This window comes from Sarcophilus harrisii, chromosome 4 (assembly GCF_902635505.1).
Source record: "Sarcophilus harrisii chromosome 4, mSarHar1.11, whole genome shotgun sequence".
Lineage (NCBI taxonomy): Eukaryota > Metazoa > Chordata > Mammalia > Dasyuromorphia > Dasyuridae > Sarcophilus > Sarcophilus harrisii.
In genome coordinates this window covers 449,471,214-449,486,526 of record NC_045429.1, presented here as the reverse complement: position 1 = coordinate 449,486,526, position 15,313 = coordinate 449,471,214, and the positions used below count along the sequence as shown (strand labels likewise).

The 15,313-nt window shown below is 45.9% G+C and overlaps 1 protein-coding gene across 2 annotated transcripts in view; it reads right to left on the bottom strand.

The window, feature by feature from the left end:
* Positions 1 to 15,313, bottom strand: part of RASA4B (RAS p21 protein activator 4B) — a 44,303-nt gene that overhangs the window by 9,371 nt on the left and 19,619 nt on the right. For both annotated transcript variants that reach the window (XM_031967984.1, XM_031967983.1), the window contains exons 5-12: positions 13,758 to 13,887; positions 8,964 to 9,045; positions 8,156 to 8,287; positions 6,401 to 6,492; positions 4,614 to 4,731; positions 4,080 to 4,233; positions 3,382 to 3,446; positions 1,883 to 1,995 (exon numbers count right to left, since the gene is read on the bottom strand). In XM_031967984.1, the coding sequence (XP_031823844.1) occupies positions 1,883 to 1,995; positions 3,382 to 3,446; positions 4,080 to 4,233; positions 4,614 to 4,731; positions 6,401 to 6,492; positions 8,156 to 8,287; positions 8,964 to 9,045; positions 13,758 to 13,887 (886 nt within the window). The remainder of the gene's footprint in view (positions 1 to 1,882; positions 1,996 to 3,381; positions 3,447 to 4,079; positions 4,234 to 4,613; positions 4,732 to 6,400; positions 6,493 to 8,155; positions 8,288 to 8,963; positions 9,046 to 13,757; positions 13,888 to 15,313) is intronic.

The following is a 15,313-nucleotide window of genomic DNA, read 5'->3' as shown; positions in this document are numbered from 1 at the left end:
GTGTTGGCGTCCCTAGCTTCCCCCCATTCAGACAAACAGACACACAGACACAGAGAAAGAGCTCTAGGCACAGACATGGGCATAGACACAGATATAGAAACAGACACAAATATGGATATAGACATAGACATGGACACAGACAGAGGCAAAGACATAGATATAAATACAAATACACGCATAGATATAGTCACAGATATAGATATTGATGTGGACACAGATCCAGGCAAAGGTACAGAGATAGATACTCATAATGATATAGACATAGAAGATACAGACATGGACACAGACACAGATATAGATATAGACACACACAAAGATATAGACAGATGTGCACACAGACAAAGGTACAGAGATAGATACACATAGAGATATAGACATAAATGATATAGACACAGACATGGAAACAGACACAGATATAGACATAGACATAGACACAGACAGACCCAGATATAGACATAGACATGGACACAGACACAGATACAAAGATATAGACATAGATATAAACACAGACACAGACAGATATAGACATAGACATGAACACAGACAGATAAAGGTACAGACACAGACCCACATAGAGATATAGACACAAATATAAACATGGACATAGCCACAGACACACAAGACACAGAAAAATAATTCTAGACACAGATAAGAATATAGACAAAGATGGGCACAGACATGGGCAAAGACATAGATATAGGTATAGATACAAAAGAAATGGATACAAATATGGATATAGATATAGACACAGATACAGACATAGATATAGATATAGATGTAGACATAGACATAGACAGACAAAGGTACAGAAATATAGAAATAAACACAGAGACTTAGAGACACTCCCAAACATACGGAGACACAGACAGACAGAGATTCAGATAAATATCCAAAAAGACAGAAGCGATTCAAATAGCCATGCATGATGACAGATAGAAACACAGAAATCCAGACAAAGATACACAAGCATAAAGAGGGTAGTGAATAAAATTTAACAAAAAGGTAAACTGAGGCGATTCTCTGTGAAAGATATCATTTATTAACCGGAACATGCAACCTGATAATAAAACATGAGTCTAATGTGTCTGACTCTGGCTGAGACCCTGAATTGGAGGTGCAATACATTTTCCTAAGCATAACAGCACAAAAATCATATAATTGGCCAAACTTACAAAGGTGATAGATTACTGATTACATCAAAGAAAGTTTAGCCCCAGGTGGGATGTCGGCTACCTCTTCCAATCTCTAACAAAGGCTTTTGTGAATTTTCTGGTCCTAGTTGCCTCCTGAGGTTCCTGAAAAGGGCGGACTTTCTGACAATTGAAAAATTAGACAAGACTGCCTTAATTGTTAAAGATGGGACAAGGTCAGCTAGCCCTACCCACTGAGGGAAGCCTCACAAACTTTGCAGGAAATGGCTGAGACAATGTTTTGTGAAAACATTGAGAAAAGAGTTTTTCTTCAATTAACAGTAACTAGATCCTAGGGATCTCTTCTGAGAGGGTGAGGCTGAGCTTAGCACACATAAGCTGCTTCACCCAAAGACACAGAAGAGGTTCAGTCTCATTACATGGAATACAGAACATGGTTACAACAATAAAATCAAATCTATACAGGATCAAGAATTAATTTCCTCAGAGAGAAACACAGACAAGAACCAGGATCCCTCTTTCCTCCAACTTCTGGATTGGGCAATATCTATATCTCTCCTAGCCTTTCATGGATCTTGAGGTCCACAGTATATACCCCTGACTCCTGGGTATTTGGAACTGGGCAAGGTATTCCTATATCCCTCTCTTTTTTTTTGTCTCTGTGGCGCAGCCAAGAGTGCCCACCCTCAGAAGCACCTGCCTCTCTCCCTCCCGCGGGAAACTGTCCTCACCCCACGTCTTTAATCTCCACTTTGCTGGGGTCCAGTTCCACATACTTCTTCTCTTCAAAGACTCGGTTGATTGTGGGGCCCAGAACACTGTGTAAGTACTGCATGCCTGAGATCTGCAGGAGAGAAGGATTGATCATAGGAGGAGGCAGATGGGAAAAGACGGGCTGGTGATCCAGTGGACAAAGATGGGACGGAGAAGGGAAGAGGAGGTATTCTTTCTCTGGGAATGCCGTCCCCTTCCTCTCCACTCGTCCAAATGCTCACCAGCTTTTGGAGCTCAGGAGAAGTCCCACTTCCTCAATCATTCAATCAACAAGCACTTACTAAATATGTGTCAAACCCTTTGCTAAGTGAGACATTTTATCTTTAAGGAAAGAGTTGAGGGAGATTCTACACTAGTTCAGTGGAGAAGTTTAGAGGAGAGAAAGTTGAGGAAAGAAGAGAATGACTTCCATCTTGGATATGCTGAGTTTGGGATACCTATAAGATGTCCAAGTAGAGATGTCTATCAGGCAGTTGGTTATCATTGCTTGGGAGAGTGGGAACTTGAACATATAGGTCACACAGAACACACCTCAGATCTAGAGCTGAAAAGGACCTCAGGGGCCATCTAATCTATAACCCCCTCATTTTACAGAAGAGGAAACTGAGACTGAGTGATTTCTTCAAGGTCTCAGATCCAAGACTCATCTGAATAAAGATGACAATTGAACCTGTGGAAGTCAGAGAGATTACTGAAAGAGGGAAGGTGCTATGAGAGAAGAGAAGAGGGCCTAGGACAGAGCCCTAGAACTCATCCTTGTTTAGGGGACCAATGAGGATGATCTAGAAAAGAAGGCTGAGAAAGACCAATGATAAATAACACTTTTTTATAATGCTTTGAGATTTGCAAAGCGTTTTACAAATATTATCTTATTTGATCCTCACAACAACTCTGGGAGATAGGTACAATTATTACCCCCATTTTACAGATGGGGAAACTGAGGCAAATAGCCCATGGTCACACAACTTGTATCTTAAGACAGGATTTTAGCTCAGGTCTCTTGATGCCAGGTGTGAGCCAAGGTTGAGATCTCATTGGTTTCCAGACCCATTTACCAGAGTCCCACAGGTACGCATCCTACTAGAATGAAGGTGCTTACTGGTGGTTTGCGTGTGTGTGTGTGTGTGTGTGTGTGTGTGTGTGTATGTGTTTGATCATAGCATCATCTGCCTCCTTTTCCTCTTTGCAGGAGAGTTTCTCAGAGGAGCTTGGCTCTGCAGTAACCAGGTATGCCGCCATATTTGCCTGAAGCCTTGTGGAGAGTCCCCTGTTCCTTCAATCTGGTTTCCTCCCCACCCTCTCTTAGTTTTCTACAACGGTTCTCTGGGAAGGACGATGAAAAGGGAGAACCTGGGTGAGTGTGTAGATCAGGGGTGCCAGGTGTGAAGGGGTCTATCCCTAGCTCTGGTTCTGTCCCTGTCCCCAAACCCGCCTACCCACACCCATTCCCTCTCACCTTCAGAAAGGATTCCATGGATTTAGAGGCCAAGGAATTGCTCCGAAAGAGAGTGTTCGCTTCGACTGAAAAAAAAAAATCAATAAGCATTTATTATGTGGCTACTGCGTGCCAGGAACATAGAGCTAATAAATAACTCATAAAATCCAAAGATGATTGTGAGGGACCTGGGAGTGGGAGGATGGTGGTAGCAGGATGTGAGATACAGCTCTGTTCTGAGCGTCAGGTTGCTGTGAGGACAGAAGCTGGAAAAACCACCATCAAGGGCCTCAGGCCAAGTAGCCACAGATATTCTCTTGAATGGCTTCATTCCCCAAGTCCACCCCCCAGGTCTGGGAATTTTGAGGCAGCCTCTTTCCTACTCCCCTTCTGGCCAACCCTGCCATTCAGCTGTGCTGACAGTAGCAGGGTCCTGTGCCCCATCCAACGCCTGCTCGTGACGGACCCTGCTCTCCCTCCTCTCAGCCAGATGCTCTCCTTTCTCATCTATATTCACCCTACAATGCCTCCAAGATCCAGCTCCAGCTCACTTCATCCAGGAAGCTTTCTCTGCTCTCCTCCTCCTAAGTTTAGGAAGAATCCTTCAGCTACATTTCCAAAGATTCACACTTGGGGTTACTCCCTGCTTCCCCCATCGCCAGCTATGCCTCACTATCTGGACCCTTAGGACTGCCCCACTCCCCATCAAGGTCACTCACCAGTCCGCCTGAGCTCTAGTTGGAAAAGCAGGTCCAGGAATTCCTTGATTAGCCCCTGGCCCAGGAAAAGCTTGACCATATTGGTGGCCACCTCCTGGCGACACTCGGCTGTTGTAGTCTCCTCAATGAGGGAGATCAGCTGCCCTGGATGCTCCTTGGAGGTTGGAGAAGGAAGGGCCCAGTGAAGGATGAGGCTGAAATCTGCCACCCCCTCCCCAGTAATTGGGAGATGACCTCCAACTAAGCCATAAGCTTTCTCCCCCTGTGACCCCCAAACCAAGGTCTCAATTTGTTTTTCTGCAAGGTGGTTCTCCTTCTCTAGGCCAGGAGGGCCCGCATAGAAGGCATTCCATGGAATATCCTCTTCTCTTGTTTCCCCAGGCTGGAAGGTGCTACTCACCCTCAAGGAGATTAGAGACCTCAGGGCAAAAGCAGTGGGGAGAACACCCCACTCCTGTGGGGGGGGGTCTGGGAGTGTCCTGAGCCAAACCCAAGGCCCCAGAAGGGCAAAGACATCATGTCCCCAACCCTTACCTGAGGGCTCAGCTTGACCTCCTGGCAGAGCAGTTGCACAAGGGGCTGGTAGTGGCTGGAGGGCAGCACTGTCTCATCCCGGAGCCACACCTGTAACTGCAAGGAGCCCAGACTGCCCCTGGAAGCAGAAGGGCACAGTCACCAAGACAGATGACCTAGTCAATACCCTAGATCACAATGCTATTCCAAAGTCTCCTCCCTCCAGGCTGGGAACAGTCTTCAAGATTTATCTTCCTCAAATGCTGTTTTCATTACATCCCCCTCCCCAACCTTGCAGGAAAAAAAATCCAGGACTCCTGGAACCCTAAAATGATCATGGTTTGAGGGACCCTAGAGGTCTTAGGCTCCAGAGGTAGAAAATAGTTGGAACTTCAAGATTATTTCATCTCATCTTCTCCCCAACCCTTCATTTAACAAAGGAGGAAACTGAGATTCAGGCTCATTTAACAAAGGAGGAAACAGAGGCTCAGGCTCAAATTCCTTGGCTTGGCATTCAAGTCCAGGATCTGATCCCAATCTCCTTTCCCCACTGATCTCCCATTGCTCCTGATGATCAAGCCCAAGTGTCCTACTCACCGTCTCCCATGAGCATTTCCACCTTCTGCCCTTCCCATTTATTCCAAGTTCATCCACCCTTCAATTCTCCCCTCAGAGTCAATCTTTACATTGATTTTTCACTCTTCAGGATACCACCTGTTATCTGTCATTATGTTTGGAGGGTTTTTTTTGGAAGAGAGGTCTGAACTGCAATTGTAGCAATGCCCCAAACTCCCAGTACGGAAACTCCATCAATTTATTGATAAATTATAATCTTAAAATAGTTGTCTGGGGCACTGCCAAGTTAAGTAGCTTGCTCAGGGTCATAAAGTCAGTACAAGTCAGGGGTGATACTTGAACCCAGATTGTTCTGACCCTGCAGCTGACCTTCCATCCACTACACCATGAGCCTCTGTCAGGACACTTGGTATCCTATATTATTGATTAATTTCTCATGGGTCCTTTTCTTGACTCCCAAGATGATGACTGAGAGCCGTGTGAGAGCTCAGACACTGCCATTTCCTCAGCCCACCTCCTGTGTCTGGCACCCAACAAATACTCAGAGATGGCATGTGAATGGGACAGACTTGAATAAGTTGGACTTAGAATCAGAAAGAAAGTGAATCCCACCTCAGATATTCAAATATTCTGATCTTAGGAAATCTCTAACTCCTCTATGCCTCAGTTTCCCTATCTGTAAAATGAAGGGATTGGGCTCCATGGCCTCTGAATTTCCTTCAGCTCTGCACCTGTGATGTACAACTCCATCTACATCGGGATTCTTGGTTAATTGACCAACTGGTATCAGCTTTTTTTAGTTCTTAAGTTCTTCAATTCTCTGGCCCCTCCCCTTTAGTATGTAAGCTCCTGGAGGGCAGGGGATGGTTTAGCTTTTTCTTTGAATCACCAGCACTAAAGTGCTTAAGAGATATTTGTTGATTGATTGGTTAATTCTTCCCCATCCCTCAACCTTATTTGTGCACTGGGCTCCCTCCCAAAGGAAGGACTGAGATATGATTGAAGTCAAGTGGCCAGATGGCCTCCTATTCACTGTCCCACTGGTGGGCTCCCACAGGATGGGGGAGAGGCAGTGATTCCCATGACTCTCCTGGGAGCTTAGTCAAGGTGAACAAATTTGATGCTGCCCCCTTCCACTGATCTGTCTTTTAGAGCTCTGGAACGAATTTTCGTCCTGGAGCCCACCAGCCCCCGTTCTGAAGATTCCCCTCCAAAACCTTTCAGGAACTTACTCATCCACTCGCTTCTTGGACTGGTCCGGTCTCAGCCAGAACCAGCCCTCTTCCCGCTGGGCGGCCTGCAAGCCATGGATATTGAACATCACCTGAGGAAGGGAAGAAACCATTAAAGTCTGGAATGCTGGGACTTCTGCCTAGGAGAGACTCAACTTGACACTGACTCTTGATATCCTCAAGAACTCTCTCCCTCTAGCCCTAAAAAAGTTTAATAAGAGGGTTACTTAATAAGTTGGAGATTAAGGACAATGACTCTACTGTACCAAAAACCTTGTGGGAAGGGGATACCTTGGTGTCAGACTTCCCCCAATCCCACTGATGTAGAGTTGGAACTCCAGAGGCCTCTGACCTCAACTACCTCATTTTATAAATGAAGAAACTGAACCTGGGAAAGTTCAATGATTTCCCAAGATCACACGGTGGCAAACGTCAGAGGCAAAATTTGAACCCAGAACTCCCATGGCTCCTTACACTGTTCTATGTTGTTTCTTAACTTAATCAGCATCTGCCTAGATCCAGGACAGGAAAGGAATTAGACCCCAGATGTAACTTCTAAGGTAGAAGGGGTCCAGGACTCACTCATTAGGACCTCCAGACCATCCCTCTTCAGAGACCAAGGCTCACTTGTTCATTTATTATCCCCTGCACAAAGATGTCTTCAGCCCTAAGCCCAAATGTTCCTCATGAGATGTTCTGGGTCCAAGAGTATTATATAACCCCATCTCAGGGAAGAGTAGCCTCACCCTCGGATACCCCTAGAAATACAAACTGGGGTTCTCCAGGAGAAATAGCTTCTCTTCATCCCAGTATATAAATCAGAGAAGGGAATTTTGTCAGGAGGCAGTGTGGTTAATTAGACAAGCATGGGCTGTCTAGTCAGAGGAGTTTCGTTTAGCTCCTACCTTTAACCCTTACCACTGTATAACCTTGGAGAAGTCACCTAAGTTTCCTCATCTATAAAATGAGGATGTTCCAAGATATCGTCTAACATAAACAGGATATGTGTACATGGCTGGGTGTAAACATCCATGGAGATATATCCACTTAAAAAAACCCAAAAGATATAGGACACATTTACTTCTAGAATCCTCTTTCTGTTTCTCCTCTGTATATTAACATGTTTATGTTTATTGGTGCTTGTTCATAACAGATACTTTATTCCTTTTTTTTTCACCTCTTAAATTCTTTAATTAAAATTTTTTAATTTTAATTTTAATTTTTATATATTATAATAATATATATATAAAATATATCATATTTGTTTATATCTTATATAATTATTGCATTAATATAATTATATATAATAATTATATTTATATAATATATTATGTATAAAATATATTTATGTATTATATAATTATTATTAATATAATAATTATATATTACATAATTATTGTATTTATATATAATATATAATAATATATATTATATATAAATATATTTATGTATTATATAATTATTATATTAATATAATTATATTCAATAATTATATTTATATGATATATAATATTATAATATAATAATATAATAAATATAAATTTTATTATTATTTATTTTATTAGAAAATAATTAAAAATTATCTTTCCAATTATGTATAAAGATAGTTCCCAGCATTCACTTTTAAAAGATTAGGGGCTCCAGATTTTTGCTCCCTCTCCTTCCCCTCCCCATTCCCCAAGACAACAAGCAATCTGATTATTTTCTTTCAAAGGGGGAACTCACCTAGGGCTGAGCTGAGCTGGCCCGACTCACCTTGCCCAGGAAGTCATTTTTGCTGACCAGGTCCCAGTCCCAGGCTTCCACACACAGCGTCCCGGGGGCAGACTCGTCCAGCTCAAACTCAAAGGTCTCGTTCCATCTTGGGTAGCAGGATTTCTTTACAACCTGACCGGGGATGGGGGGGAGGGAGGCAAAGGATGGCCAGTCCCATACTTGCCTGACGCATGGCAAATTTGTTATTTGGGGGTAGGAAGGCCTCCATTCACAGGATCAGGACCACTGCTGGAGCCTCAGCTCTGAGAGGACCTTACTCCCTGAGGCTCTGTTAGAGAACCACAGCGCCAGAGTGGAAAAAGCCCCTGCTCTGGAGACAGAAGCTGTGGATTCGAATCCCACCTCTGAAGCTTATTACCTCATGGCTGTGGCCAAATCCCTTAAGCTCCCCAAGCCTCAGTTTTCTCATTTATAAAATGAAGGGATCAGTGGGACTCTGAGGTCCCTTCTGGTCCCAGATCTAAGAATCTTAGGGGTCATCCAGTCTGACTTCCTCTCTCTTTTACAGATGAGAAAACTGAGGCCTTGAGTGGAGACGTGACCAGATTCAAGTGAGTGGCAGCTGGGACTAGACTCCATCTCCTGCCTGCTCCACCTTCCTCGTCCTGTACCACACTCTCCAACCAGGGCTCCACTTGGGTGGGTCTGAGCGGGCTTTAGCTCCAACATCCCTAGTCCCTTGACCGTGCTTGGCTGACCGGAGAAGCTCCTTCCTCCTTCCACCTGGGGGTGGGGTGACAGTGGCCCCATGCAGACCCCTGTAAGCACCTTCTCTCTAGCCCCTCACCGAACTCTCCTGGGTCTTGCCATTGTAGCGCACTCGGACAAAGGGGTCAGATGCTCCATTACGATCCTTTCTGGCTAAGTCCCTGGGGAAAGACAGGTGACCGGGTGAGTTCTGGCTTACCTTTGTCCTCTGGGGGATAATGCCAAGAGACAAGGGATCCCAACCTCCCACCCAAGAGCAAAGGATGTATCTAGTCCTGTCTGGCCCTGAAGGATGGGGTGCCCCGGCAAGCCTTGGGGTGCCCCAGTCTGATCTCACAGGATATCCCCCCCTTTCCTTACTGTGTCCCCCACCAAAGTCGCTGTCACAGCTACGTATAAAATACCTCACCAGAGTTTCAGATTCAAAAATGTCACCATCATCAGTGATTTTATACATATAATAGGGACAGGGCCTGGTCCTGTTATTGCAATGGTAAGAGGAGCTCTCTCTGTCAGCAGACCAGCATTCTCCCAGCAGCCTTAGAGATCACCCAGAGCATTGACAAGTGAAGTGACTCAGGGTCAAAAATCCATCAAGGTTGGGGAGTGAACCCAAAGAGGCCTTTGAGGGCCACTTTCTAGCTTCCGGGCCAAGTATATGTTAACAATGAAAGATCCAGGAGCTTCTGTAGACGTAGATTGACATGATGTGGAAACCCCCAAAATGAATGAATGCAATCTGGGGGTGCATAAGAGAGACAGGGAGAGCTTCCAGGAATAAGAAAGTGAAGCCCTTTTTTTTGTTTGTTAGTCATTTCAGTCATTTCCGACTCTCTGTGACCCCCAGTTGGATTTTCAAGGCAGAGAAACCCCAATGGTTTGGCCATTTCCTTTTCCTGTTCATTTGACAGATGAGGAATTGAGGGAGGCAGAGGTGACTTAAGGGTCACACAGTTAGTAAGTATCTGAGGCAAGATTTGAACTCAGGAAAATGACTCTTCCTGACTCAGGACCCAGCACTCTATCCATTATACTACCCAATCATTCATGGTTTTCTGCCTTGGTCAGATCGCATTTGGAGTACACTTCAGGTGCTTAGCAGTGCCTAACATTCTAGGCACTTAATAAATGCAGAGCAATTGGAATAATGTGTTTAGTTCTGGATATCACAACTGAAGTACATTGATTATCCTCCAAAGGATGGTGACCAGGGGATGAAAGTTCTTGGGGCCATCTTAAATGAGGAGTTGCAGAGGAACTAAGGATGCTTAACCCAGAAAAGGTGCCAGGGAACAGAAAGCAGTCCTCAATGCCGAGGTTATTTTAGGGAGGGGGGTTAGCTTTGTTCTGCTTGGCCCCAGGAGAAAGAAGAAGGAACAATGGGTGGGACTCTCAAAGGGGCAAAGGGAATTTTGAAATCAGGGGAAATAAACAAACAAACAAAAAACAAAACGAAATGAAAACAACAACAACTTTCTCACATTAACCCAGAGGAGGTGCCTAGGGACAGAAAGCAATCCTCAAGCATTTGAAGGGCTATCTTAGGGAGGGAGTGATTAGCTTTGTTCTGCTTGACCCCAAGTGAAAGAAATAGGAACCTTGGGTGGAACTCTCAAAGTGATGCTGGAAACCAAGGGAAACAAACAAACAAACAAAAAACAAAACAAAATTAAATTAAAAAACAACAACAATAACAACAACTTTCTGACAACTGGAGCTGTCCAAAAGCTGACCAAGTGAGGAGGTGGGCTCCCTCTCATCGCAAGTCTTCAAGCAGAGGCTGCATGAGCGCCTGTCCAACTTGTTACGTGTAGGCTGGGGTTCATAGACATTGGGGATATGGTAAATAAGTGCTATGGCCCTTTTCAACTCTCACTTCTAAGACTAAGCTATCAAGTGCATGGATAGAGATAGCGAAGGAGAAAGGAGTGATGTATATAGCCCCTACCATGTGCAAGGTACCGTGCTAAGCACTGTCTACAAATATTATCTCTTTTCATCTTCACAACAACCCTGAAAGGTATGTTATTATCCCCATTTTACTATTGAGAAAACAGAGGCAAACAGAATGACTTGTCCAAGGTCACACAGCTAGTAAGTGTCTGAGGCTGGATTTGAACTCAGTTCTTTTTGGCTCCTTCGCTTGGCAGTTAAAACCCTCCACAGCCTGACCTTTCCCTATCTTTCTCATGTGCTTATACATCACACCCCTCCAGGTTCTTTATGGCCCAAAGACAGCCTCTGATTCCTTTCTGCTGTTGCTCACGAATGACAGTTCAACTCCCATTTCCTGGATTTTCCACTGGGTACCCCCCGCTCCTGGAAGGCTCCCCATCCTGACTTCTTAGAATCCCCTGAACCCTCTAAGATTCAGTTTGAATGCTGCCCTTGACAGAAGGCCTTCCCGGGGCCCTGCCCAGGTGCCTGTACCTAAGAGACCTCCCTTCACTCTGTATTTATCTTGCCTTTTTACCCAGGCTGGCCGCCCCCATGGAACGTGAGCTCACCGAGGGCAGGGGCTGTTCCATTTTTATGTCACCTCTGGGGCTCGGGGTCTGTCTCCTCCACGTGGACTAGACAGATGATGTCTAAGGTTCCTTTTGACCTAAACTTCTGACTGGAGGGCAGGAAGGAGCGTCAGGAGAAGGAAACTTTGCTGCCTTTAAAATCCAGGACTGATTCTTTTTGTACAGCAAAATAACGGTTTGGACATGTATACTTATATTGTATTTAATTTATACTTTAATATATTTAACATGTATTGGTCATCGTGCCCCCTAGGGGAGAGGGTGGAGAAAGGAAGGGAAAAATTGGAACAAAAGGTTGGCAATTGTCAATGCTGAAAAATTACCCGTGCATAGATCTTGTAAATAAAAAGCTATAATTAAAAAATAAATAAATAAAATCCAGGACTGTCAAAAAGCCTCAGTTTCCTCATCTGTAAGATGGGAAGTTAGACTTGATGATTCCCGAGTGAGGATCCCGTGACCTGTGACATTTAGAGGCCTTTGATGATCTCGAGCACAGATATGGCCCCCCTGTGATCTGGCTTCCAGCTCCACTCCTGGGAGTCCAGGAGGGACCCTCCCTCTCAGCTGCTACTGAACTGATCCGCATGAGCTGCTTCCCTTCCTCAGAGGAAGGGGCAGAGCTGGGAGGCTTGGGAGCCAGGGATGTGCTTCCTAAGGGTGGAATTCTCCATGACTCACTCCCTGAGGCTGGCACGGGCTGTGGGCGGCAGCTAAAAATACCTGGGGAGACCCAGACAGTCCAGCGAGCAGACTGTCTCCTCTGCAGTGACTCAGTGCAGAGAGGGACCCAAAACATCAGGAGATCCTGGGGAGAGAACCCCAAACCGCTCAGGCTGTCCGTCACTGCTCCCACTAACGGGCACGGGGGAGAGAGGGAGAGTGACTCACTCTGGAGATTCCCAAGCAGCCTCCTTCCCACGCACACACGTGGGCATACCCAGCAGGCTTAGCTCAGGCCAGGGGCAGACAAAGAGAAAGCCTGAAATCCTGGCAGTGGGGGCCGGGGGGATACGGGGAGGGGAAGGCCTGAGACTCACCGCCAGGTTTACTCTACGGGAAGGAGCCCATCCTTCTGACGCCAGATCTGCAGTCAGAAGACTTGAATAAGAATTTTTCCTGTTACTAATAGCAGCGTGACTTTGGGGTAAAGTCCCTCCCCTTCTCTGGGCCTCTGTAAAATTAGAAGATTGGGCTAAAAATAAAAAAAGGATTGAATCGGGAACCTTGGTTCAATCCTGTTTTTCATCCCTTACAACTTGGGCAACCAGAGACGAGTGAGTTCAACATCCTTGGGCCTCAGTTTCCTCATCTGTAAAGTGAGGACGGTAAACTCCTTTCCTTCTCCGTGTCTATGGCCCTATGATCTGAGGGGCTATTTCTTTTCCTTCTTCCAAGCCCCTACTGTCCACACCCACGAGGCAGAAGGGAACTTCTCAGGGAAGCGTCTAAGATCTGACCACGAGCTCCCAAAAGACGGAGACTTCAACTCTCCCAGCAGATAAATGGGAATTGGATGGAAATCAATCCCTGACCAAACATGATGATGGGGGGCAGGGGGGGACTTTGGAAACTCCCCAAATCACAAGAGGATTCATCTTCAATACAAGGTTCACTGGACGAGGCTGACATAGTAAGGGTTTTTCAGGTCACTTCATAAAGAAAGACTCATTGGCAGTAGGTAAAAAGCACTGGATTTGGAGTGAGGAAGACCTGGGTTCAAATCCAGCTGCAGATGCTTCCTACTTCTGTGTCTGTTGCCCTCAAGACTCAGCTTAATGATCAGTGTCCGCTGGAGGCCTTGTCTAGTGCCAGTGCCCTTCCCCCAAAGGCTTCTTTACCCCTCCCCTGAATATATCTCATATCTTCCAAGTTATAAATTTGTTCTTACTCTCGTCAGAATATAAGCTCCTTGAGGATAGAAATTATTTCTGTTCTTTCTTTTTCTCCCTTGTGACTAATGGCAGATGGTAAGCACTGAATACAATCTTATTCATTCATTGTCTCCAACGAATCCATTGAAGATGGGACTATGTCACGTCTGTCATTGCTTCTCCGGGGCCTACCAGCACTTAATAAATGCTGATTGACGGATTGATTGACTCTGTGTAATTTATTTAACCTCCCTGAGCCTCAGTTTCCTTATCCATAAAATGGGAATAATAATATCATCCACCTCATTGGTTGTTGTTAGGAACAAATAGGATGCGAAATGTAAGCTATTATTAGAATTACTAGCTCTTATCAGTCTGTCCTTCCCCCCGCCCTGCAGGGACCCCAAAGGACAGTTCTAGGGCCTCCACAGCTTGCTCAGGAGAGTGGGAAAGGGAGGGGCCCCCACCCACCTGGCCTCAAACACCGTGCAGCGAAGCTTCTGGGGCCCCTGGCCTTTCACGATCTCCATCTGCAGGTGGATCTCTCCCTGCACTTCCTCATCCGGGTCAATCTCCTTCAGGTGGAGCCATCCACTGTAACCTGGGGAAGGTAAGAGGAAGAGGCCCTTCATAGCACCAGCCAGGCAGCCCCGGGCCAGCAGGCGGAGAGAAGGGAACGTAGAGGGCCCGGGAAGAAGCCCATCTGTCCTTTAGGAACCCGACCTGTCCCGCCTGCCAGCCCCAGCTGCTCCGAGTCCTGCTTCCCGGAGGGGCCTTCTGCTTGTGCCCGATCTAGGAGTTCCTGGAACCTGAATCCCCAGATTGGAAACTTATGACCTACTCAGTTTGCCCAAATGATCTCTTTGGGCCTCCTCGGTAGAACAGTAAACATAGGCTAAATATAGCTTCCTTTAAATAGCAAAGTGGAAACCTGAGTTAGAAGATCTGCGTTCGGATCCCCATTGTTATTTACTATGTGTGTAACCTTAGACATGTCCCTTTCCCTTGTCGTACCTCGGTTTCCTCATCCGTAAAATGAGCCGGTTAGACTAAATGGGTTCTAGGCTCCCTCACAGCCCTACAGCTGCGATGCTTTGATTCCAGTTACCTGTGTGAGCTTGGGCAAATAGGGTTGAGGATTTTGACCTGCTCTCGCCCATGGAGGTAGCACGAGATTCAGATTCATCCCGTGGATAGGAAGGAGTTCTGCGTTATTAGATCACAGATCCAGAGCCGAAAGGGGCTCCTTTGGCCACCTGGTTCAGCTCCCTCATTGTAAAGATGAGGAAACTGAGGTACACTGAAGTGCTCGAGTACTTGCAGGGAATGAGCACCAGAGACAGGGTTTGAATCTAGGTTCCCTGACTCAAAGTCAGTACCAGTGTCTATCCCCTAGACTCTGTGCCAGGACTTGTCCTAAGTGCTGGGGAGAAAGACAAGAAGTGAGAAGTTTCTGATCTTGAGGAGCTCAGTCTCTTGGAAAGGTTTTAAGGGACAAATGGGTTGCTCAGATGCTGGGGACTGGACGAGATGGTTTGGAAAGAGGGCTGGATTTGGGGGGGGGGGTCTCAGTTCTACCACTTATTATCTGGATGACTTTGGACAAATCATTTTACAGCCAGAGCCCTCAAGTTCCACATTTGTAAAGGGGGCCAGAGCCCTCAAGTTCCACATTTGTAAAGGGGGCGGGAGGGCAAGGGATGGACCAAATGCTACTGAGGTCCCTTCCCTCTCTGAGACTAAGTTTCTTCCGGGCATGGGAATCTCTCAGCCCTCAACTCTCATTAGCTCTCCTGTCTCCTGTCCCTTCTCTAACTAGGGATAAGGCAGGAGGGTTAGCCTTAGCTGTGTGGGGAGCTGCCAGATTTTCTGAAACACGACGGCAAGGGAAGTTCCAAAATTTCAGCCTGGTAAATAACCACGACCCTCCTTTTAATCCCCTCCCCATTTGGCCAGGAGCCTGGTCTCTCAGAGGCGGGGACTCTACCTGGGATGGATTCTGGATATAATGGTGGTCCTCCAGGGCA